This window comes from Dermacentor variabilis, chromosome 3 (assembly GCF_050947875.1).
Source record: "Dermacentor variabilis isolate Ectoservices chromosome 3, ASM5094787v1, whole genome shotgun sequence".
Classification (NCBI taxonomy): domain Eukaryota; kingdom Metazoa; phylum Arthropoda; class Arachnida; order Ixodida; family Ixodidae; genus Dermacentor; species Dermacentor variabilis.
Genome location: NC_134570.1, coordinates 72,079,341 through 72,102,449, shown reverse-complemented (window position 1 = coordinate 72,102,449; position 23,109 = coordinate 72,079,341). Strand labels below are relative to the sequence as shown.

Sequence of the window (23,109 nt, the reverse complement as noted above, 5' to 3'; positions counted from 1 at the left end):
TCAGGGCGCGCGCAACGGTGACGTCTCACCTTGTGATTCCCAGACACCAGAAGCGTTTCAGTTCGACGGGTGCCCGTTTCCGCCGGAAAGCCGCGACGCATGTCACTCGGCAGTTCACGCGGAAGCCACAACTATACACGGAGATATACGGTGATGGTCCCACACAGCGGTTTTGAAGGGTTCTTTTTTTTTGTTTTTCAGGCGTGGGTGCGGGACAGGAGGGCCAGAATATGAGGAGAAGAATGAGAGAAGAAAAGGGGAAGGCATGCATGTTAAACGGAAAAGCGTCTGGTGGGCTACTCTGTGCTGGGGAAAGGAAAGATGTGAGCAGAAGAATGAAAAAGAACGAGACAGAGAGGCGGGACGGGGACGGAAAGACGCGATGAATGCGCGCACAAAATAAAACAGGCGACAGGTTTCTCCTGTTTTATATGTTCATTTTCTAACCCTCCTATCTTCGTAGTTGCTCTTTCATAATGGCGCTTCAAGAGAAAATAAAAAGAAAGAAAGAAAGAAAGAAAGATTCAGAGTAAATGAGAGGTGGAAGGTTATAGGCGGAGTAACGATCCGCTTGGCTACTCTGCAGTGATGAAACGTGAAAGGGAAAAGGAGATAATGAGAAAAGAAACGAAGATGTGAAACCGCGCATACAGAACGAAGGCGCCTGACAACGATTAGGTGTCTTCCAAACAGTTCCGATGCTCTTTAAGAAACACGCAACAGCGCTTATCCCCATCTCGCTCTATACGGACTACTGGAGACTGCATGCAGTCGCCGTCTAAACGTGCGCGCACAGACTGAACAGTTCGCGTGCAACCAACAACGTGCTGTTTCGCGGGCCATGCCCCGCACAACGCTGGCACCGTGAGCAGTGGCGGGAAAGGAGGCGAGGGCAAAGGATGAATCCTCTTCGGGGTGCCAAGTGGCTTCAGCATGTGGGCCAAGATGAGACGACGCGCGAGCCAGCGCGAGCTCCCTGTCCGTGTGCATTGCGCGTACCTCTTTTTTTTTTCTTTCTGTCTTTCTTTCTGCTGCTGCTCCCACCGCAGGCGTGTCGCACGGAAGGGGCAAGCGCTAAGGCGGGTATAGCGAGAAAGTTTCGCAAAATCAAAGCCATGGGCGCGCGCCTCCTTGGTGGAGGAGAGTTGGGGGCAGAGGGAGAGAGAGACCGCTGGTGCAGACAGCGGCAGCCGAGGTCCGCTATTTCGGTGCCCCGAGCGGTTCGAGCCTCCTGGGTCGAGTCTCGGCACTATACTACTGCGTGCTCCGCGAAGCGAAACCGAACGCACCGAGCCAACGAGCGACGTCGAAGGCGGTGGTGGTTGTGGTACCCGTGTTCTCCTGCATCGGCGTTCGCGGGCAACAACACGGCAGCAACGGTGGCGGGACCATGTCTTCTTTTCTGGACGTGCTCAAGGGACGCCTGGCCACCAAGCATAAGCAGGGCGGCAAGGCGAGTCTAACGATTTCGTTCGTTTGCAGCGCGTGTTGTTGTTTGTGGCGGCGCCGTCTGTGCTTCAAGAAGAAAAAGATTACCTCGCCGAAACGTAGTTCATACATCACCCTCAAACTGCTTATGTCAGATCCCCTCGTAACAACGGAAAATAGATCTGGGTGCTATAGTTCGGCCGGCAGCGGAACTTAAGGAATGGTGCTGTGTCAAGCGATCTACGAGATCGTGTTTGCCTTTTCTTTCTCTGCCTCTGTATCTGTCTCGCCTTCTCGATGTATACTACAGCCTTGCCGTTCCCGAATGCGCTGTCTCGCGCTTGCCGTCTGGGGTAAGTGAAAGTGACGGCGTTACTACGCGAACTCCGCCGCGCTGGAGCAACGTTGTGCACACCTGTCGTTCGGGGCTGGGAATTTCCACGGCCGTTAAGTTTAGCGCTCGTCAGTCACTGGCTCAGACACGTGGGGCGCCCTTCAACCTTGTTATTCATTGGTCTTGAAGGATGGTGTGCGCTTGTGTGCTGTAGCGGCGTGGCGAACTGCGCAACGGCAAATGCACGTGCTCTGTTTCGCATGCGCGTATGTCAACGTCCTCTTGTGCGTGCTTTTGTGACGCTCGTCGTCACATTGGTCTGACCTTAGACCACGCAACTGCATAATTAAGGGCTCCAGACTTATTTCGTTGCCTCCTTGTGTCCTCGTCCGACGGAGCTCTCGCGATACTCTCTGGTGTGTCACCTGGTCGGGCCATTGAATGCGAGTGCGTAGGATCGCTGGATAAAACGTACCACATTCTTAAGACAAACCGGTCATACGTGTTCAGCTTTCGTGAAGTATCTGCTCTTGTTAAGGCTAATAGAAGTTATTTGAAAGCGCTGACACACCTTTGAAGTTCAATTTTTGGTCAGGGCCTCTGTAGTACAAGTTCTTCCCCAGTAAGAGCGGCCTTCTGTCCGGAGCTTTTTACTTTTTATTTTTAATCAAACGTCAGGACTTGCTATGCAAACTCTGCATGTTGATGTACAGAGTACTTGTTTAAAGTTTCCCTGAAATATGCGTTAGTGCATTCCAACTTTCGCTTGCGTTTTAGTTTATTAGTTTCCTTTCTCATTTTTTCCTCTTTCTGTGTTTTTTTAGCCGGCTTATGTTTGTTATGTACGTGCGAAGAGCTGCGAAGTAGTACATGGGAACAGTGCTTGGCTAAGCGTAAAGGAGTAGTCAGCACCAATCATGCTGCGAACACTTCTTACATATACATCTTGTAACGAAATATATATACGCTTAGCCTTGCTCACTCCGCTCTCTTTGTGTGGACTGCTCGCTACTTACAAAAAGAAAGAAAGAAAGAAAGAAAGAAAGATAGATAGATAGATAGATAGATAGATAGATAGATAGATAGATAGATAGATAGATAGATAGATAGATAGATAGATAGATAGATAGATAGATAGATAGATAGATAGATAGATAGATAGATAGATAGATAGATAGATAGATAGATAGATAGATAGATAGATAGATAGATAGATAGAAACTACAACGAGCAATACTCGGGTAAAACGTCGCGGGCAACGGCAAAGGCGGTGTTATATTCGTTTTCATACACAGAGACAAAGAGCACAAACAAGACAAAGGAAAGTGTTTGTTGAAGACCGCTTTGCTGGCGTCCGCACGAATTCCCTTGTGTTATGTTTTGCAAGGGGCATGTGGTTTAACCCGGTAAAAAAAGAAGAAAGAAGCGCCCACTGGGGGAGCACGCCGGAAGAAAGCATAAAAACGAAAACGAGTGCCGTTGTTTTCAGGTGTGGCGTTCACGAAGAGGCGTTCATCTTTCGTGACTCGTCCCGAACCTATGTTCACGCGATCGTAAACCTTGCCTATACTGTTGTCGGGAGCGCAAAAATAAGAAGGGCGACGCTCCATCCTATTTACACAACAAAGCCCGAATCCTTGTTCAGTATTGAGATTCTGGCAGATTCAAAAATATTTCTGAGCGTGGCACCTTTCTTTTACTTTTCATTATGCCCGTTGTTGTTCATTAACTGATGAGATCGCGGGAGAGTGTGCTACTGAAGAGCCACCTATGTTCCGAACGTCAAAAAATCAAATCCACCGAAGAAGAAATGTCAAGACAGGAAAAGAAAGGCAGAAAGGAAACAATATCGGAGGAATAAAATACGAAATTCCCAGAAACTCTGGGGCGAAATTCGCTAGAATTTCTGTTGGGTCGGCTGCCAAGATTGGCTAGTGTTTAAGCGTGGCTTCGTTTTTGGACTTGTCACTCGCGCGCACACACGGCCGCCTACTCTCTCCCCATTTCCGCTCCACTCCCTTCTCCCACATACACGGTGATTTCTTCATGAACGTAGTTACTTTAAATGTATCGCGTCCGCGCCTGCAAGGTTACGGGGTGTCGCCTCGCAGTTATCTTTTCGGGTAGCGTGCCGGTGCACAAAGGTTGAGCACTTGTCTTCGCGCGTTGACGTTGAAACAGTGCTATGAACATCAAGGAGGGCAACGTATAATTAGTAGCGTGATTCGTAGCACGAAACTTCTCGCATATGACTATACGAGCATTGTGTAGTTGCAAATGGCCTCGTGCAGGTCGCCACTTTTCTGTCTCTTGAATGGCTTGCCCGTGGTCTCAGCAAACGTGAGAAGGGATGACGAGAGCAGTCAATGGGCGATGACGCGCGTAGCTCGGTGCCTGAGGCGTCCGTTTCACCATGCGCAAGCGCCGCCTTGTTGTATTGCCCACTGAAGTGCGCTCCGTGTAGTGACGCATACAGGGTGTCCCAGCTAACTTTAGCCAGAGTTTGAAAGAAGCCGAAAGATACCCGCGAATATGCGCAAAGTGCCTCGAGCGGCTGCAGTCGCGCGGCAATTTGGCGTGCATTTGCGGGCTTCTTTCACGCTCGGAAAAACACTTTCATGTAGCACGTATTGGGCAACAGAAAGTTGTGTCGGGAGAGTTTTTCATGTCGCTCTACAGTTTTCTCATTGACACTTTTTATCTAATTATAATATTTGAGAAACTGGTTAATTAATTAAGACCAATTACATAATTAGGCGGGGTGAAAAAAAACATTGTTTGAATATCTCCAAGCGACCGCAAATAACATTACATTTGTTCTGTCCAACTACGTGGCCTTGGCCTATGTTTAAGCTCTGGCTAAAGTTAGCTGGGACACCCTGTATGTACAGTAAGCCCGATGCAACAAGATATCCGTATTTCACACATGATAATGGCGTGGTTATCTTGCGGCGTTATAATGGACGCTGAGACGCTGGACAACGTCACGCCAAGGACATGTCGGAAATATATGTTGCGTGCGATCGGCCGCCTTAGACTGAAACCTGTCGATCGGACTTTGTTTAACCGTAGATTCACGCACCTGACGTTGTTGCATCAGAGAGGCACGCAACTTTCACCAGGTCGAGAGTCTAACAAAATCTCGTCCGGTAAAGAAAAAGCACAGTAAAATGGTACGGACGCGCGTTAAGTTCAAGAGTCATTTTTAAAATCGAGTTTGCACCCTATAATACTGGAGCCTTGTTTATAAAGTGTTTTAGCAACGAGTACTTTAACGTGTGAATGGACAAGTCAAAGCTTTTGATTGATTGATTGATTGATTGATTGATTGATTGATTGATTGATTGATTGATTGATTGATTGATTGATTGATTGATTGATTGATTGATTGATTGATTGATTGATTGATTGATTGATGTTGAAATTCTTGGGTATTATGGTCGCCGGCTTTTCTATAACATTTGATTGCTAACTAGATAAGCGGAAATTGTGCGAGGAAATAAGCAAGCAAAGGCGCACACGTAGGAAAAACGGCGAGCGCTTAGCGTCGGCGCATTGCCATACTCTCGTAATAAGGGCGCTTCCACGCAAAGCGCGAACGACAAGCCACAGCGATGCGCTTGCCTGTGATTGATAACGTTGCTATTATCGTATATACGCATAAAGAAAGTCAAAGCTGCCTTTTAATATAACATGGACTGCAGCCGTGAATTAGGGAGGGTACTTTTCTAGGATCCATCATTTATGTCGCAAGGAAGCATGTGGTAGCTTTTAACTGTGCTTCCGAGAGACGCTCCTGTAAGATATTGTTCCTTCTCCGTAATCAGCTCCAGCGGTTCCTGGAAAGATTCAATGTCTTCATTACTTCAGAGAATTTGGACGCCAGTACAGCTAAACTTATCTTGCGTTAAAGGAAACTTCGCGATTCACTGGTGGCCTTTGTCGGCTGGCCGCATCATCCAGAAGTGTTTACAAAGAGAGCTCAGAACTTACGCCAGACCAAATTCTTGAGCATCGCGGAGATTACGGATAAGACCGATTGTGTACAATAACCTTCAATGACACGGTTTAACCGGCCGTTCCGTGCCAATTTCTTTCCTTTCTTTCTTTTTCTGCAGTTTCTCAATGGGTAAGGTGTCGAGTGCAACTCACTTGTCTAGAGTACACATAACTTGTTCCGAGAACGATAGCGGTACGATAGCGCCACTTATTTGGAAGGCACCTTGCAACACTTATAGCGGTCGTGTCGTGCTGGCCAAGGAGAGCCAACTAACAAGGACGAAAGCTTTGGGAGCGCTAGCAAACCTCGCGTTGCCCTTGACGACGACGCTTGATGGAGCACGTAAACGGGGTGCTTTCGGGGTTCCATCGAGTTTATAGGAATATTTAGTGGTATAAAATTCGTCTGTCGCAAGATGATCGACAAGGAAAACCGTCCTACGAGCAGCGAGAAAGCCGCCTCACGTTTGCTGTATCTGCTATTTCACCTTGCCCGAGCGTATTGTCTGTGTGGCGCGCACTCGAATGCCTTGCAGATATGTTTTTCATTTTGGTCACGTTGTCTTTCGAGGTGTGGTTTGATTGATTGATTGATTGATTGATTGATCGATCGATTGATCGATTGATTCACTTATTGATTGATTGATTGATTGATTGATTGATTGATTGATTGATTGATTGATTGATTGATTGATTGATTGATTGATTGATTGATTGATTGATTGATTGATTGCCATTATTTGAGTTTCTGCGAGGTGCTTCCTTTAACTTGAACCAAACTCTAACAATATAATAGTACACCTTAGACAAAGCAGATCGGCACATATTTTTTGTAGCCGTGAGTTACGCAGGAATTTTTTTTTAAGTGCGATTACTTTCCTAACTAGTTACGCTTAATTCCAATAAATCTTGAACACTCGTATTAAATATTCGTTTTAGGGCTCCAGTCATATTTGAAAAGTTGTAGAGTGTGCTCAGAAGCGCGGGGGGCCATGAAGTTGCTTTTGTAACGTTATTCTTTACGCGATTCATTTCTCAGGCTCTGAATAAAGCCTGTGAAATAATAATAATAATAATAATAATAATAATAATAATAATAATAATAATAATAATAATAATAATAATAATAAATAAAAGATAGCTTTAGGCGAAAAGCTCCATTAACAATAATCACAGACTGATATGAAGCTTGCAGAGACTATCTAAGGGGCAAAATTGGAGCACAGGCGCTCCGAATGCCCGTCGGCACTGGATGGGACCCCATGGTTGAATACGTCCAAACTGTGACCGGGGCACCGGCGCACGAAGGCGCCACGGAAATCTGCACGCGGACGAGGCGACTCGAGGCTTTACAAATCACTGAGCCACCCCGGACTCTGCAATAAAGGCCCTACACCCGTAGACCGTTGCTGCGCAATTATTCTAAAATGCTATAGAGAAAATAAAAAAAAATCTATCCCCTCCCCCCCGCACGGTAAACTCAGCGCTGCGGACGTAACCGTGTGGAGAAGATTACAGATGAACACCTACATAAATCTGCACAGTCTCCGCCTGATCTACCCCACGGCATATAGAGATATGTGCCCGTGATGTGGAGAAACACCAACACTCTTTCGCATCACGTGGGAGGGTGCAGGACACGGAGAAGGAACACACAACAAACGGCGCATGGAACGAATGGTATAGGCGCGGCTGTCTAGCCTTGCCCTGAAAAATCAGCTACGATTGATCCAAAGAACTGAGCGGATGACCGGTACCAGTGGGGCCTCGGAATAGGGGCAGCACCCTGCGGGACAAACTCCGTCTTTCTACCCCCCCCCCCCTACCCCCTCTGTGGAACTGGTGTTGCAGCCCGACCGGTTTCTGTCTATTATTTTATAATAAAGTTTTCTACTGCGCTACTGCTACTACGTAACTGCGCTCTTACCCATCTGGATGACAGCGCTTTCATGAAAATCTTGTTTCGGAACAACGACACTTGTCAGAATGACTCTACCATCACAGTCACGCAGTATTTATTTATTTATTTATTTATTTATTTATTTATTTATTTATTTATTTATTTTACGCTGTTAGGGTAGTGTTAGGGTCAAAGCACTACCTGGACAGCATCGGAGGTGCATTCGAATAGAAGAAATCCCTCTGTGATGGTGTCCGAAAGATCGAGGTTTGCCGAAAAGGCCTTTTTTTTTTTCAAGCTGCTCAGCCTACTGCATACTCTTTATTTTGCTTTCTCGTTGGTCAGTCGTATAACCCAATAATACCATTAAAGCATGCACATGGTAGTATTCTGTAAAACGGCAACTTATCATTTTTCTCCATAAACACAAAAGTGAATTGAGGAACGGGTGAAAAAAGGGATGAGGGAGAGGGCTGGTTTTTGTCATTTGCTTTTTAATATCGGGAGGTTGTTTTGTCTTCACTTATTCTCAAAGTTCTGTGTGTCGACCTGGGTCCTCCCTTATAGAAAAAAAAAAACGGATGTATTCACGCGCGTTTCAGTTATCAGGCGTGCGCTATACCGTCACAACCAGAGATAGCGTGTGACTCTTGGTTGGAAGGCTTCTGTGCGGCAGCTGTACTCATCCTGATACACGTCAGAAGTTTGAATTGAATGAATTCTGGGGGTTTTACGTGCCAAAACCACGATTTGATTACGAGGCGCGCCGTAATGTGGGACTCCGGATTAATTTAGACCATCAGGGGATCTTTAACGTGTCCCCAATGGACGAGACACGGGTGTTTTTTTGCATTTCGCCTCCATCGAAATGCGGCCGCCGCAGCCGGGATTTCGTCCCGCAACCTCGTGCTTAGCAGCGCGGCGCCGTAGCCGCTAAGCCACCGCGGCAGGTATATAGAAAGTTAGTGAATGCCTTATTTGCTTGTCACATTTTTCGTCATATGCGAGTGCTCCTTGCCTGCCGATATTTTGCGAAAAAAAAAGTAATAATGGCATAAACCTTAGGAAACACCAAGCTTCATTTGCAGTGTACCGTCTCTATGTGAGGGGGGAAAAAGCTGCTTTTGCCATAGCGTCGTAAAATGAGAAGCCGTTTTCTGATGTAATAGCAGCAATAACAATAACAATGTTAAGTGACCTTCAATGGAGCATTGGACAATTCTCCTCCATACGCGGAAAGCTGTTACCGCATCCGATGAGCATCGCTTGGTATGCTTCTCGCCGAGTTGGCCAACGCTTTTGTCGTTTAATGCGTCCGAGACTTCGTCTCCAGCGACTTTAATAATCGTATCAGTCCCCGAGACAGCAAGCTGGTACGCAAAACATAGGTCCGGATACGACACAACTTAAGCGTCGGCGCGGTCACGTTTCTCGCACTCGTTCGCATGACAGTCGCACAGCGTTCCAAATCACATCCACTCGCTTTAATGGGTGTTCGTTGTTATGATGACAGCTTATTTCTCGGAATGGGTCGCGAAAAAAACACTTCCCTTTACCGGATGGGAGTGGCCTGTGGGTCCAGACAGGCGCCGTAAGTAAGCTTGAGACAAGTGCATGGATAGGACCGCCTGAGCGTCTTCTCGGTAGACTTCCGGCTCTCGTTGTAGCAACGTGAGTCACAGTATACAAAGGACGAACTCCCGTGAGCCGCCAGAGACGTCCTTGCGCGGTGGCGCCGTGGCGCAAAACGGAAGCGGCTCGTTTAATGTTTAGCCAGAATCGAGTCTGCATGTTATCACATGACTCGGCGCGAGCTGTCTTACCAATTTACTTGCCGTTATTTGGAAGTTCCGCGCGTGAGGAGGTGCGCGTTGCCCTATGTGCGCTGAGGTCGAGAAAAACAGAGAAAGTGAAAGACAGGAAGTTGTAGCCAGAAACCCAGTGTGCCAGGGAAGGCAAGATGTTCGAAAATAAGGCGAAATGCAACAAATGCGCTTGCACCTAAAGAGGATAAATAACAGATGATTCCAAGTTTAATATTTAGGCGGATTATCCTCGGTCCTATTAAAATAAAAGTACGTAACAAAAAGGTTCGCTTCGCCTTTTAGGTCTCGGCTGGGTTTGTGCTTACTGCGAATCATGTATAAGAGCACTTCTTTTTTTCGAGGTGAGCTGCCTTATGTCTCGGAAAAAAATAAAGTTAGAAAAACAACTTATAAATATGACTGCAGTCCTGCATCGTGCAGCAAGTCCAGCAATTCCTTCGTCACGCACATAACATGTTCTGTTCTCATTTGAAACTTCCTACGAGGACAGAAGCGTGATCTCGACAGCATTAAGTAGTGACATCATAGGTTGCTGGTTATCGATGGCTTAATTGCTTAATGAAGAAAATGTTATAACATAACGTGAAATTGGTGCACTAAAAAAAACAGGGTTTGTATTCTCAAAGACATTCTTACGCTAAAACTGTTGTTCTTAAAGGTGTCAGCCAATGATTATTATGGGCATATCATTACCGAATGCGGCCAGTCAATGTTGAATAGTAAGCTACGAACAAAAAGGCTTTGTAAGTTCGGCCACAGTTCGTCGAAAAATGTGCACGTCTTTAAAGACGTGCACAAAAAATGCGCATCGAGTCTTTAAAGAGTGCTAAAACACTCAACGATGAAACAGCTAGATCCGCAGATTCGGCAATGGAAAATAGGTTACTGAAGACACCACCGAACACCAGACCTTTCGTACCATAAAGATAAGCACAGTGAAGGCCGAGATATTTGCAAATTCTCGCATTTTTTTTTTCGCCGAAAGTATGAACAAGGGGTCCGTTAATGTGAAACGTCTTTGAGAAACTTGATTTCGCAAATGAAGGAAACGAACGCACCCATGCGTGTTTGCAACAGAAATCGTGTATCATTCAGTTGGACGTCCTTGCGCGTGCGAGTAGTGCAGCTGGGTAGATAGAGTGAGCGGAAAAAGAAAAAGAAGTAAAGTTTAACAGGGCCGCCAAAGCACATTAGGTCTACCCGCACCAGTGTTCCTTATTTCTAAACCAGCTTTCTGTTTCTTAATCGGGCCCTACAGAGTGCGTTAAAGCTCAGTACACGGAGCGACAGCTCCTCCGAGAAAAGCGGCTGCGTGACGCCAATCACGGAGTCCACGAATATCGTGCATAAGAGCCGACACCGTTGGCGCCCGACGGATGGACGCTGCTGGCGAGACGATGGGTCAGAGTGGCGCGGCGCCGCCGGTGAGCCATCACCGGCGGCGGCGTTGAGCTTTGTTTATTTGTTTGGCGCCAGTGTTATTGTTTGTCTCGGTTCGTGACGTCAAAGGAGGGGGCTTCCCTGAACACCTCCTCCTCCCCCATGATCTGCAGCACACTCTCTCTGTCTCGTCCTCCGACGCTGATTCACCGGCACCTCGCCGAAACCGAGGCGAGCGGGCGCCAAGTGTTCTGAATGGCCATCCGTCCGGGCTCCACGGGGCGACGAAACGCGCGGTCGTAACATTTCTCAGACGCGTCTTTCTGAGAACGGGGGCCTGCTTTTCGGTCGGTCGAACTGTTTCTTTTTTTCTAGGGGGATCGGAACTGGCGAAACATGAGGCGACAACGTCGGAGGCGCCCTTCGTGTTGAAAACTTGTGTTACAGGAGTCAACTGGAGTACATCTGAAGCTGTCGGTTCGCATAGCACCTTTACTGAAGCCATGTCCTGCACTGGCCCTTGTGAGGAAGAGCGGTGTACGCTGCCCTATGCTCCGAGCGTCGCCCGCAGTCACGTCTGATCTTTTGTTTTGCTTGTTCACGTTGAGCACGTTCACGTCGTTATTCGCAGTGTGTGTGTGTGTGTGTGTGTGTGTGTGTGTGTGTGTGTGTGTGTGTGTGTGTGTGTGCGTGTGTGTGTGTGTGTGTGTGTGTGCGTGCGTGTGCGTGCGTGTGTGTGTGTGTGTGCGTGTGTGTGTGTGTGTGTGTGTGTGTGTGTGTGTGTGTCTGTGTGTGTTTGTGTGTGTGTGTGTGTTGCACACACAAGTTGCAACTGGTGTCGCCTTTCACGTTTCAAGGTCGTTTGCAAGACTCGCTAAAGCTTCCCGTCGATCCTCGCACCTTTCGCACTCCCCGATATCCCACTGCTGACGAAAAGGATGAAACGATGGCTTCGTGCGCTAACGACGCAATTCTGGGACGCCCGGCCGTGACACGCTTTGTTCTCGACCCCCCCAAAGCTCGCGTGGCTCGTTTCACGACGGTTGCTCCAAGGGCGTGAAAGAACCTCGAGACGCCTGTCGTGGCGTCGCAGCCGCGGCGTAACCAAGTACATGCGCTCTTATCGTGGCTCCCTCGTGGACCTTTATTTTGAGCAGCGCACACGCCAGGACGCGTTGTCTTGTGCTGTCGCGAAGACTTCTTCCAGCGCCGTCGGGGCCTCACATTGCTCCGGACAATTGTGGAGCTCCAGCCCGCGTCTTTCCTTCTGTAATTGTGACGGAAGCAAAGATAGAAGACCTCGTAATAGTTGATGCTGACGGATTTCTTAAGTCCTCGTTTTTTAACGCGATAGCGTTAAGGAGCTCGTGTCGCAGAAAAGCCGGTGTCGTCGGCGTCGGTGTCGGCGTCGGCGTCCGCGGCGTTGGCCGTGAGCGATAAATCCCAGCAGGCACTTCATAAATAAAAAGCAACTTCCAAGATGGGCTGGGTGGGAATCGAACCAGGGTCTCCGGAGTGTGAGACGGAGACGTTACCACTGAGCCACGAGTTCGATGCTTCAAAGCGGTACAAAAGCGCCTCTAGTGAACGCGGTGTTGCCTTAGAAACGAGCTGTTTCTAGGGCTCAGGCGTGCGTCGCTTGCTCAGTCGCACATTTCGTTGTCGCGCCGAACGCTGCGTTGCTCGACGCTCACCGCGTCCGATGCGGGGCGCGTAGTCGCTGCGCCGTAGCCCATTGTCTTACACCCCTTGGCGGGTCGACGGGAACGCTGTCGCGTTCCACTCTTGAAGGCGAAGCTTAAGCGTCCTCCAATTTTTTTTAATCCTTACGAAGCAGTGAGTTTCCGGCTGTAAATAAAGCAAGGAAATGAACCACTGCCAAAAAAACGTTACGAGCAACTCGTGGCGGAAATGCAAACATATTGCGCAGGATTCCGCAAATTGCAAAATTTGATCGGGAGTGATTTTTCTTTATCTGTTATTGTTTTTCTGATCACATGGCATCTCACATAGCATCACACGCAGATCATATGAAGACTACAGATGAAAGTTTAGTCCCACGGTTGAGAATAATTCTAGTGCAGCTTTGTGATGCCTCGTTTCGAGTTTAAGAACGACCTTCCGGAAACAATTCATCTGAATGCCCGAAAAGACTATTGCTTATTTGACTAGCCTTCTACGCGCGCAAAATTAGTGGTTTAGGTCGCTCGAGGAAACGGCAGTGTGGCGTAAATGCTGAGGAATAAAGCATACCTTCAGAGGTGCTGAGTCGCACGCTCTTCGACATATTGAACGTAAGAACAAGTGATGTTCGTACCGCTTACGTTTTTACGTTTGCCTAAAAGTAAGGGCTTTATATGTCCGGTTCTGACGATTCGAAATATCCACGCTCGGCATAAACCTCTCTTTTTCCCGTGACAAAATTTCCCGTATCCAGGTGCTATTAATTGTGTCTGTTTATCAGAACATATGTCCAGCAACTGACGGTTAAGGGCGTTTACTTTCTTTTCTTTTTATGTGAGGTACCTTTCCCGATTTTTGCCTTGTGGAAGAACAAATGACGTCAAATAGCCCAGAAATACATCAATATACGAGGTATACCCACATAAAAAAAACGCCTATTGCACGCGCGGTCTTCCATTCTCCTGTTTTATCCTATATAAAATCAGCGTATAGCATTTCACGACTTCCTCCGCAGCCTGAGAGCAAGACGTGAGCACTTCGTTCACTTTCTCAATCTGTCTACATAAACATGAAAAGCGCGACAGCTAGAGCGCCATTGTTAGATATTGCAAACTTGTTGCTCAGCTTCACAGAACCTGCTGTTTCGTTGTAAAGTCCGTCAAAGCATCAGAACATGAGCACACAATGAACTATACCTTGTATTCAAGTTTGACGCTACGACAGTAGCTGATTGAGTACCCCGATAAATGTTCTCTCCCATCGTGAGTGCACATGTTTACCTTTAGTGGCCCTTATGCGGCGGTGCTTTCTTTTACGATCTAACGTGAGCGACTAGTTAAGAAAAGTATACAAATCCTGATGTCGACAAACGTGGGGCTCTGTATATCGCTGGTAATTCCCGCTCATTTGAAGGTATGCTCGGTTCAGTATACCTCACTTGTGGGCGGCAAAACAGGCGGCGAATGCTGTGCCGAAGAAAATTCCTGCGAAAAAAAGAAAAAGACAATAGACGGATACTCTAAGACCGTTAAATATGTTGGTCAACTTGATTTACTTTTGTCCTCGTTGCGTCGTCATTAAACCACTCTTCAGACGTGCTACATAGAGCTGCGCATATATCTTAAATCCTGGCCTAGCTCCTCCAGAAACTATCTTTATCTTTTGTTCCCCAGCTGCTTGATTTATGTTACACGCTACACCAGGTTCTCCTTTGGTGTTAGCGATGGCATCGTTAGATTACAGCAAAAACTGCCAGATGTCCGACGGTCTCTTACTGAGCGAAAGATCGACGACAGAGCGAGACGATGCTTCTCCTGAAGGTGACTTCGCAACTCGCTATTTACTGGTGCTCAGGCGCCAGCTTTACGACGACACCAACAAAGAAAACAAGACCGGAAACGGCCGCGTTCTTTCTTCCAAAACGCGCGCGACCCACGTGGCGCAGCCCAGAGAGGACATAAACGAACGAATAAGAGCCCCGCGAGCTCCCTTTTAACGTTCTCCTTCTTACACTGGCGCCTTCTTCGGGAGCCAGCTCCGTGGCGCCGTTCCTTTCACGCTTCGTCGCTCACTTGCACCGCGCTCGTCTCAACCCGTGCAGTACTGCACATCGCTGTCATCTTTCTCCCAGGCGACAGCAGCAGGGCACACCGCCGGCCACCCCCCCCCCCCCCCCTTTCGTCTCGCCTCCGCTCGCTACCGCAGCGCCCGGGGTGGCTCGCAATCGGATATACACGCGCGGCCGTCGAACGACAGCGCGCGCCTGCCGGGCACGCACTCGCGCGCGTGTGTGTATGTATACACTTTGTAAATCTGAGGCTGCGACTCACTGCAGCCACGCTCAATCAACGTGCACTGCCGGTTACTGCTCGCCGCATCCGCAAATAGAAGCGCGCGGTCACTGCGGCGCCCTGGGCGAGAGTGGAGCGACGGAACGTCGCATGGCGGAGACCGGGACGCGTCGAGTAATGTTCTCGTTTCTGATTTACGCGTTTCGCCCTGCACTGCGGTACGCTGCGGGGGCTGCCACATGGCCAATGGCCTCCTCCTCCTCCTCGCTTTGCATTGCCAGCGTTGCTAAACTGGCTCCCATTGTAATACTGCACGCGTCGCTGCTATTCGGGGGCTGGGGATGACGTAACCGGAACTCGCTCTTCGGTGCCCGACCGGCAGATTTGTAAAAGCCGTTTCGGATAGCCGAATTGAGATAAGCGTTCTTAAGTTTTACTATTCTTGACACGAGAGGTGGAGGAGTGGGTGGTGCTGGGGGATCTTCAACCGTACATATGCCGTATACTGGGAGCTTTTAAATAAGTGCCGTAGACCTGGAGCGCAGCGCGTTGGGTTCACGGTTCGCGCGCACTCCGTTGTTTTCGATAAGGGCCCCACGTCCGCAAAGTACCCTGACTCTAAAGCTGTTCGTGAGAACAGACAGGGGCAAATTGTTACTGCGAAAATATAATTGGCGATTCCGGACAGTTCGGGCAAATCCGGACAGTTCTTACGTTCTAGCTGTTGAAGCAGTCCTGGCAAATAATTTTTACGAGCGAAATGCTTTGTGAATTCGGCTTATGCATTTTTTATGTTGTATTCTGCTTTGCCCGTTCTTTCTTCGTTTCCTTTTCTTATGATCTAGTTTTCCTGTTGGGAATTCATATATGCTTTTGTTGATTGTAAGCTGTTATTTTTCATAATTGTCGCTTCCTATTTCATGTACTTTTTGTATGTGCATGCTTTCTTTTTTTTCTTCCTCTTTCTTTTTCTTTTTTCTGTGCGCCAGCACTCAGACGTTAGTGTAATTCCTGGGCACGTTAAGTAAACATGATTTATTTATTTATTTATTTATTTATTTATTTATTTATTTATTTATTATTGAAGGGAAAATGAGAAATCCGTCTAATCGTAGCAATTGCTACAAAGGAAACCCACACGAATTCCTCGAAAGAACAGCTTCGCAGTTGAAGGAAAATTCGCCCTGGTCCGGGACTCGAACGCGGGACCACCGACTTTCCGGGGCAGCCGCTCTACAGTCTGAGCTAACCAGGCGGGTTAGCTCAGACCCATCTACAACTCGAAGCGAAGGCAAGAGTTTGATATATTAGTTCTGCGGAAGCCCGCAACGTAGACAGACGTAATCAATAAAATGAAAATGAGACATGCACGTAATATTAGCGATTGCTTCGATTAGGTCTATTAGGTCGATTATTATTATTATTATTATTATTATTATTATTATTATTATTATTATTATTATTATTATTATTATTATTATTATTATTATTATTATTATTATTGACACCGTTTACTGTGACCTGAGCAACGCCTTTGATGTAGTCTGCCACTCACTGCCTCGGATCAAGCTTGCGCACTCTGATGTTGACTCGTCAGTTTGTCAATCTCTTGCGCAGTTTTCTTCATAGATCATGTTATGTTATCGTCAATGGCCAAACATATTCTTTTTACAGGGCAACTAGCGGCCTCCCTCAAGGATCAGTGTTAGGACCGCTCCTTTCTTTAATTCTTATTAATGACGTTCATTGCGTTAGTCGGAACTATTCTTTCCTGCTATACGCCGATGACGTCGATATTTTAAAGGAAATTCACGCTGTTGATGATTCTCGCACCCTGTATTCGGACCTGCTTTCTTTTTCTTAATGGTGCAAAAATTATAACCTCCCCTTGAATGCAGATAAGACTAAAGTCACGACTTTCACACGCAAAACAGCAAGCATTTCTGTTTCTTATTGTGTAGATTCTGTACCGTTGTGTAAGGTCTGTGAGATCAGTGATCTTGGCGTACTTCTTGATGCACACTTTTCTGCTCACGCTAAACGCGTTGCTATGCGTGGTATGCGCTCTATTGGCTTTGTTTGCAGACAACCTAGGGAATTCAAGTCTTCTACACAGTTCCGCAAGTTACACACAACTATCTGTCTTCCTCAACTTGAATATGCGTCGGTGGTCTTAAATGGCTTTTTCAGATCCAACAGTGACATTATAGACCGGGTCCAGAAAGAGTTTCATGGCTATATCATCACCGCTTTGCAAACACTGACATTGGACCTTGTTCTAGAACTGTTGGATTATTGTCATCGCCCTTACTTCGCTCCCGACATAATCGCGCTGACCTTCTGTTTCTCTTCAAACTCCTTCACGGTATCCTCACCTGTCCCGAACGTCTCAGTTGTATCATGCTTCGTATTCCGCGCAAGATCACCAGAGGACGTAGACCTTTCCATGTCGCTGCCTGTTATGAACAACACGCAACCGTCCACAGAATAGTTTCTTTATAACGCTTACTTTAATAATCTTGATATTTTTTCATAACTCGTTGTCATCGATCCTTTCTGAGCTTTGCCTTCTTGTGTCATAGTTTCATGCATTGTTAAACTGCCCTGCTCCTCCTTCTGCTTTTGTATTTACATAGCACTTTGTTGTATCTACTCTCTTTTCACAATCATTTGTTTTATTCATTTGCTTTTTATTATATTCCCCTACATGTTTTTCTTATTTTTTTATTTTAATGTATGCGTGCGCCAGTACTCAGACCTTAGGGTTGTTCCTGGGCACGTTAAATAAACACGATTGATTGATTGATTGATTGATTGATTGATTGATTGATTGATTGATTGATTGATTGATTGATTGATTGATTGATTGATTGATTGATTGATTGATTGATTGATTACCGTATGCTAATGACGACAGATTCAGAATGCAGCTGTCCCGGAATATGGGAAGCTTTGCTACCGCAGTGCCGGCTATACCGAAATATGATTCAAAGGAAAAGAACCAGAATAGAAAGAAAGAAAATAAAAAGGAATCTAAGGGTCGAGAAAATTACGAAACGCCATCAAAACAAGTCTATAGACAGCAAAAAACTAAGGCAAAAAGATGCAAAGAAAGAAAATTCCTCGTGAGCCTTTCTATTCACGCATATCTCAGCTGCCTCGCACATTATATGCCTCGCTGACCGTGATACTGTATGTACGAAAAAGAAAAGGGAACTAACTTTACTGGCACCGTTAGCAACACGCACATAGAGTAGACAGCGGTAACGTGTTCAAAAAGAAGTCTGGCGATTTTTTTTTTTTTATCCTATATCGACGGCGTCATATAGCAAGGCAGTCGCAGAGTTACATTATAATAGCCGTTGGAATGTGCAACCTACTGCTGCCGTCAGTGCGTTAGATCAACCGGCCATCTGAGTTTGGCGTACTAGGAGATGTTAGTAGTCGATAGTGACGCCGTGTCCCGGCTAACGCCGTGCCCTTCCGGTCGGTCTTGAGCGACCCGCCACATGTGTGGTATGACCCGGGACGGTGGGTGTCAGCGGCGGTGGTGCGTACCGGCACGCACCACCGCCGCTGACACCCACTGTCCGCGTAAGGGGAAAGGGCATCGCCACAACGCACGTCAACCTCGCTCTCGCTTTCGGAAGCTTGTGTTGTGTTATCCGTGCGTTCTAACTTCGCCTCGGTAAGTGCTGTAAAGAAATTAATCTATAAAGAACAGAATGCGGTCTGTCGCCACCGCCTGATGAGGGCGTCCGTTTTGCGCAGCACTCTTGACGTGTGCGACGAGATGACGAAGCACTGCTTGAGTCACCGCCAGATGCCCCGCGGATGCAGCTGGCACTGCCCGGGCTACCGAGTGCGAGCGTTTAACTGCGTTCTTTTCGAAGAGAAAAAAACACTTTTACCACTGATTCCCGTTTGGTCCGTTTGTAAACATTGCTTGCTTGATGAATCACGTGGACCATACAAACAAAGGAAGTGGCAATAACCAACAAAAAAAGAAAAGAAATGATCGGGCAGAATGTAAAAAGCACCCATGGCCGGATGTGAGTTATTAACGAAAAGCTCTTTAATTTGGCATCAGTGTGTCGGATTTTGAATGCATGCATATATTGCAATCAAGCTCAGTTACCCAATGTGCATGGTTAGAGAAGTTTAGTTATGCTGGGTACAATAACAGCGGGAAAATGAAAACTGCCGCTAGAAGGATAGCCCTCAGAGCAAGCCAGTGGATGGGAGAACTGTCTAGAAGGGGCGAAAAAAAAAAGGGGGGGGGGGGGGAGGGTGTTTAGAGGCAGTCTGCCACGCCGAAGCTACTGGCTCGCCACTGCACTGACTCACCGGGGATGCTATTCGTGTGAGCGAATGTGTCACGAATTTGCCAGCGTCCGGAGCGTGAATAGAAGCGGCCCACACTTTCGGATTTCAGCGAGCAAAAATATGCGTGCAGTGGTGACACGTCGGGACTGTCACTCTTCCCGTCCGAAATTACCCGCCGTTCCCGTTTCCTGCTAACCAGTTTCCTGGTTAGCAGGAAACGGGAACTGCAAGTAGGGCAGTTCCGGTTTATGGGTAGCGCATGGATTTGCGTAAATTTCGTCCTTCTGGCTTCAAATGGCTCCGTGACTTCGCAATGTGCTGATTTTTAAGAAAGTACTGCGAGATAAATTATTAAATAAACATTATAAAAGTTGTAAGCGCTTAGATGTCCTCGGCTTTTTTTTACACAGCAGTGTCTTCGGGATTAGCCCACGATAACGGTCACATCGTCGCCAAATAATCGCCACACAGTCGTTGCAGAAAATCAGACTTAACTCACTGACTCACTGATCAGACTTAAATCATGCCTGAAAGAACCGCCAAGTGGCTCGCGTATCACGCGAAAGCCAGCAATTGCAGCGCGTGGCAGACACCCCCCGCAGCTTTCTGCGCGCTAACCAGGCGCAGGCAGCCCATGGGTTTGGCCAACGCCACGTAGGCTGTCTAGGTGGTTTTGCTTTGGCACAGCAGCGCCGCGCCACGGCTGCTCACTGCAAATGCCACTTTGCCGATATTTCTAATGCACCTTACTTCGGCCACTGAAAAAAAAACGCACCCATCTTGCAGACGCCCTGGGCCGCGACGCCGCCAGATATCCTCCGCTCATGTTCCTCCAGGTTAGTTGCCTAAAAGCGACTTTTCACCGTGACATTAATGTTTGTGTTAATGCGACGTTGTCGCTACTCGATTTCCGCGAGCGTATTCGGGCGGCTGCCCTGCATCTTTGCCGCTTACTGCGTCGTTGAGGTGTCATTGAATGTATAATCCCGGTCTCCTGGCCAAAGCTGAGGAGGAGGAGCTTGGTTAGTTATTCCACAGTGCGCAATGTATCGGAGCTACTAATGTGAGTCCCCTTGAATCCGTCAAGAAATTCTTTTTTTGCTTATTTATGTCACCTCAGAGAATGATGGAAAATCGCCGGAAAAAAGGAGTGTGCGTACGTACTGTAAGCAAAGTTAGGTAACTTTCGTCGCGGAAACCTTCCATAATTCGGAGAATATTTCCAAGATGCACAACGTAATGCGAGATTATCAGTATAATGTAGCATCTATACGTTCTTCCCGGGTTGTCTTTAATCATGAGCAGAATCTTTCGTAAATTCAAAACATATTAGATAACTTGCAAAATCGCTCGCACAGTTACAACAGCAAGCTTTGCGGTGTTGCCGATGCTGACCATTTCGAGACGTGCGATTCAGAATAGTGAGAATGATCGAAAAAAATTCTTTAACAAACCATCTAGGCATTTCTACGTCCTCTGTCGCTATAGGGCTCACCGTCTACAGTTTCTTTTTTTTTTTTTTCTGTCAGGAAGCACCCCATATATAGCTAAATTCTATAATGAGAAGGGAGTTGAATCCGTGCTGAAAAGAAGCTATGAGTTAACGAACAGGGCTCTTAGCGCAGCATGTGACTACGCTGAGCCCGTACAGGCGCTGCCACTGCTAGCGGAAACTGCATCCCGCTGCGGCCCTCCATGGAAGCGTCACAGCCAGCGTGAAGGCTTGCGGCGCAGGCGCAATCAAAGCGATAGGCTCTCCGCCTGGCGCCTCGTGTACATGATAAGAGGTGCGAACGACTACAATTTTACGAGAATATCTCGTTTTCAACAAGCTGTTCATCAACGACAACGTTTGCAGGCGGGGCGCGGAAGCAAAAGCACTGTCCAGTGCGAGCGACATCTGTGACGCTGTTTAATTTAGAGGTGCACGCGTCCTCCCTTTGATTACCTGTAAGACGCGATACTACGCAGATAAAGCCTCTTATTCTTTCATCTTGGTTCCATGGCCCATGCGCGAGTCCAGTAATACGAAAGAAAAATAGAAAGATACGTCATAATCGTACACGTGTTCTGCTTCACTTTTTGTAAGGGTTGGTGGCGGAGGGGAGGCGGGGAAAGATCACGCACATAATCCTGGAAGGACGTGTGTCCTTCTAGATAGAACAACGTAGCGGACTAGCTCATTTCGAGTCGAATTTCATCGTATTCCCAGTGAACTTAATCCTAGTGCGTTGTTTTTTTCCAATTCCATACTAATTTTACTAGGAGATATTAACTTCTCCGATATAGACTGGTCCACACTGACGCAGTGTCTCTGTCATATTTGTGAGGCTTCGTTCGCAACTTCATGAAATATTGGACAATGAAAGTTTGAAAATTAAGGAATGTTCATATGATTGCATAGCTACAAGAAAGAGTTCTCACATTCCTGAAGAGTTCTATTTTTATTTCCTTCTACACTCGGACAGGCACGCTCTGCCTCAGTTCGAAAGATGAGAACGCCATGTTAGTGTGATTCCGGATGCCTCGCACTTCCGATGGCGCTCTTACAAGTCTCGCAGATGGATTTCTTCAGACTCCCAAAGATAGGAGCACCCGGAAGCGCAGTGTGCTATCCTGTTTTTTTTCTTTGTCCATCGCCAGAGAGGGAGTAGAGGGGCAGGCTTCCCTTTCGCACGTATACAGCAGCTACTCTTAGTGCGTCGCTGCTACTCTCGCTGCCCTTTAATAGAACACTGCATTGTCGCTCACATTTTTAGCGTAGGGACGGTGCAGTAAGCCACACCGACTGACATTAGAGTCAACGCCATTACCCCTACTTGGGTGCCCCTAGAATAAGACGCGCGAACAGGCTTGCAAGCGTTAGGACAGGCACGCGTTAGAATTACATGTGTGATTACACCAGTTATAATCGGGTGTTGCTTACGTACCGGAACACCGAGTACCCTCTAGAATGTGGTGTTGTATCATCCTCTATTTGATTGTTTTTCAATTTTCTATTTTATTCACTATGTTCGTGAGTAATTTTTATCACTCCTAGCGACTCAGCCTATAAACGAAGTCGAGAAGCAGCAAACACGTGCTTCAAAACCTATGAACGCCGCTGATCCCCCCATGAACGCAGCTGATCCCCCGGATCTATCTATCTATCTATCTATCTATCTATCTATCTATCTATCTGTCTGTCTGTCTGTCTGTCTGTCTGTCTGTCTGTCTGTCTGTCTGTCTGTCTGTCTGTCTGTCTGTGTGTGTGTGTGTGTGTGTGTGTGTGTGTGTGTGTGTGTGTGTGTGTGTGTGTGTGTCTGTCTGTCTGTCTGTCTGTCTGTCTGTCTGTCTGTCTGTCTGTCTGTGTGTGTGTGTGTGTGTGTGTGTGTGTGTGTGTGTGTGTGTGTGTGTGTGTGTGTGTGTGTGTGTGTGTGTGTGTGTGTGTGTGTGTGTGTGTGTGTGTGTGTGTGTGTGTGTGTGTGTGTGTGTGTGTGTGTGTGTGTGTGTGTGTGTGTGTGTGTGTGTGTGTGTCTGTCTGTCTGTCTGTCTGTCTGTCTGTCTGTCTGTCTGTCTGTCTGTCTGTCTGTCTGTCTGTCTGTCTGTCTGTCTGTCTGTCTGTCTGTCTGTCTGTCTGTCTGTCTGTCTGTCTGTCTGTCTGTCTGTCTGTCTGTCTGTCTGTCTGTCTGTCTGTCTGTCTGTCTGTCTGTCTGTCTGTCTGTCTGTCTGTCTGTCTGTCTGTCTGTCTGTCTGTCTGTCTGTCTGTCTGTCTGTCTGTCTGTCTGTCTGTCTGTCTGTCTGTCTGTCTGTCTGTCTGTCTGTCTGTCTGTCTGTCTGTCTGTCTGTCTGTCTGTCTGTCTGTCTGTCTGTCTGTCTGTCTGTCTGTCTGTCTGTCTGTCTGTCTGTCTGTCTGTCTGTCTGTCTGTCTGTCTGTCTGTCTGTCTGTCTGTCTGTCTGTCT

At 47.2% G+C, this 23,109-nt stretch overlaps 1 protein-coding gene across 5 annotated transcripts in view; it reads left to right on the top strand.

Annotated features, from left to right (window-relative positions):
• The window catches only part of Sarm (sterile alpha and armadillo motif), a 211,847-nt gene that overhangs the window by 95,249 nt on the left and 93,489 nt on the right, over nt 1–23,109 (top strand). The window contains exon 1 of one of the 5 annotated variants that reach the window (XM_075685590.1): nt 1,208–1,453. The exons of the other annotated variants lie outside the window; for them this stretch is intronic. Coding sequence (XP_075541705.1) covers nt 1,391–1,453 — 63 coding nt within the window. The 5' untranslated portion in view covers nt 1,208–1,390. Of the gene's footprint in view, nt 1–1,207; nt 1,454–23,109 lie in introns of those variants that run through there. 5 annotated transcript variants of the gene reach the window in all.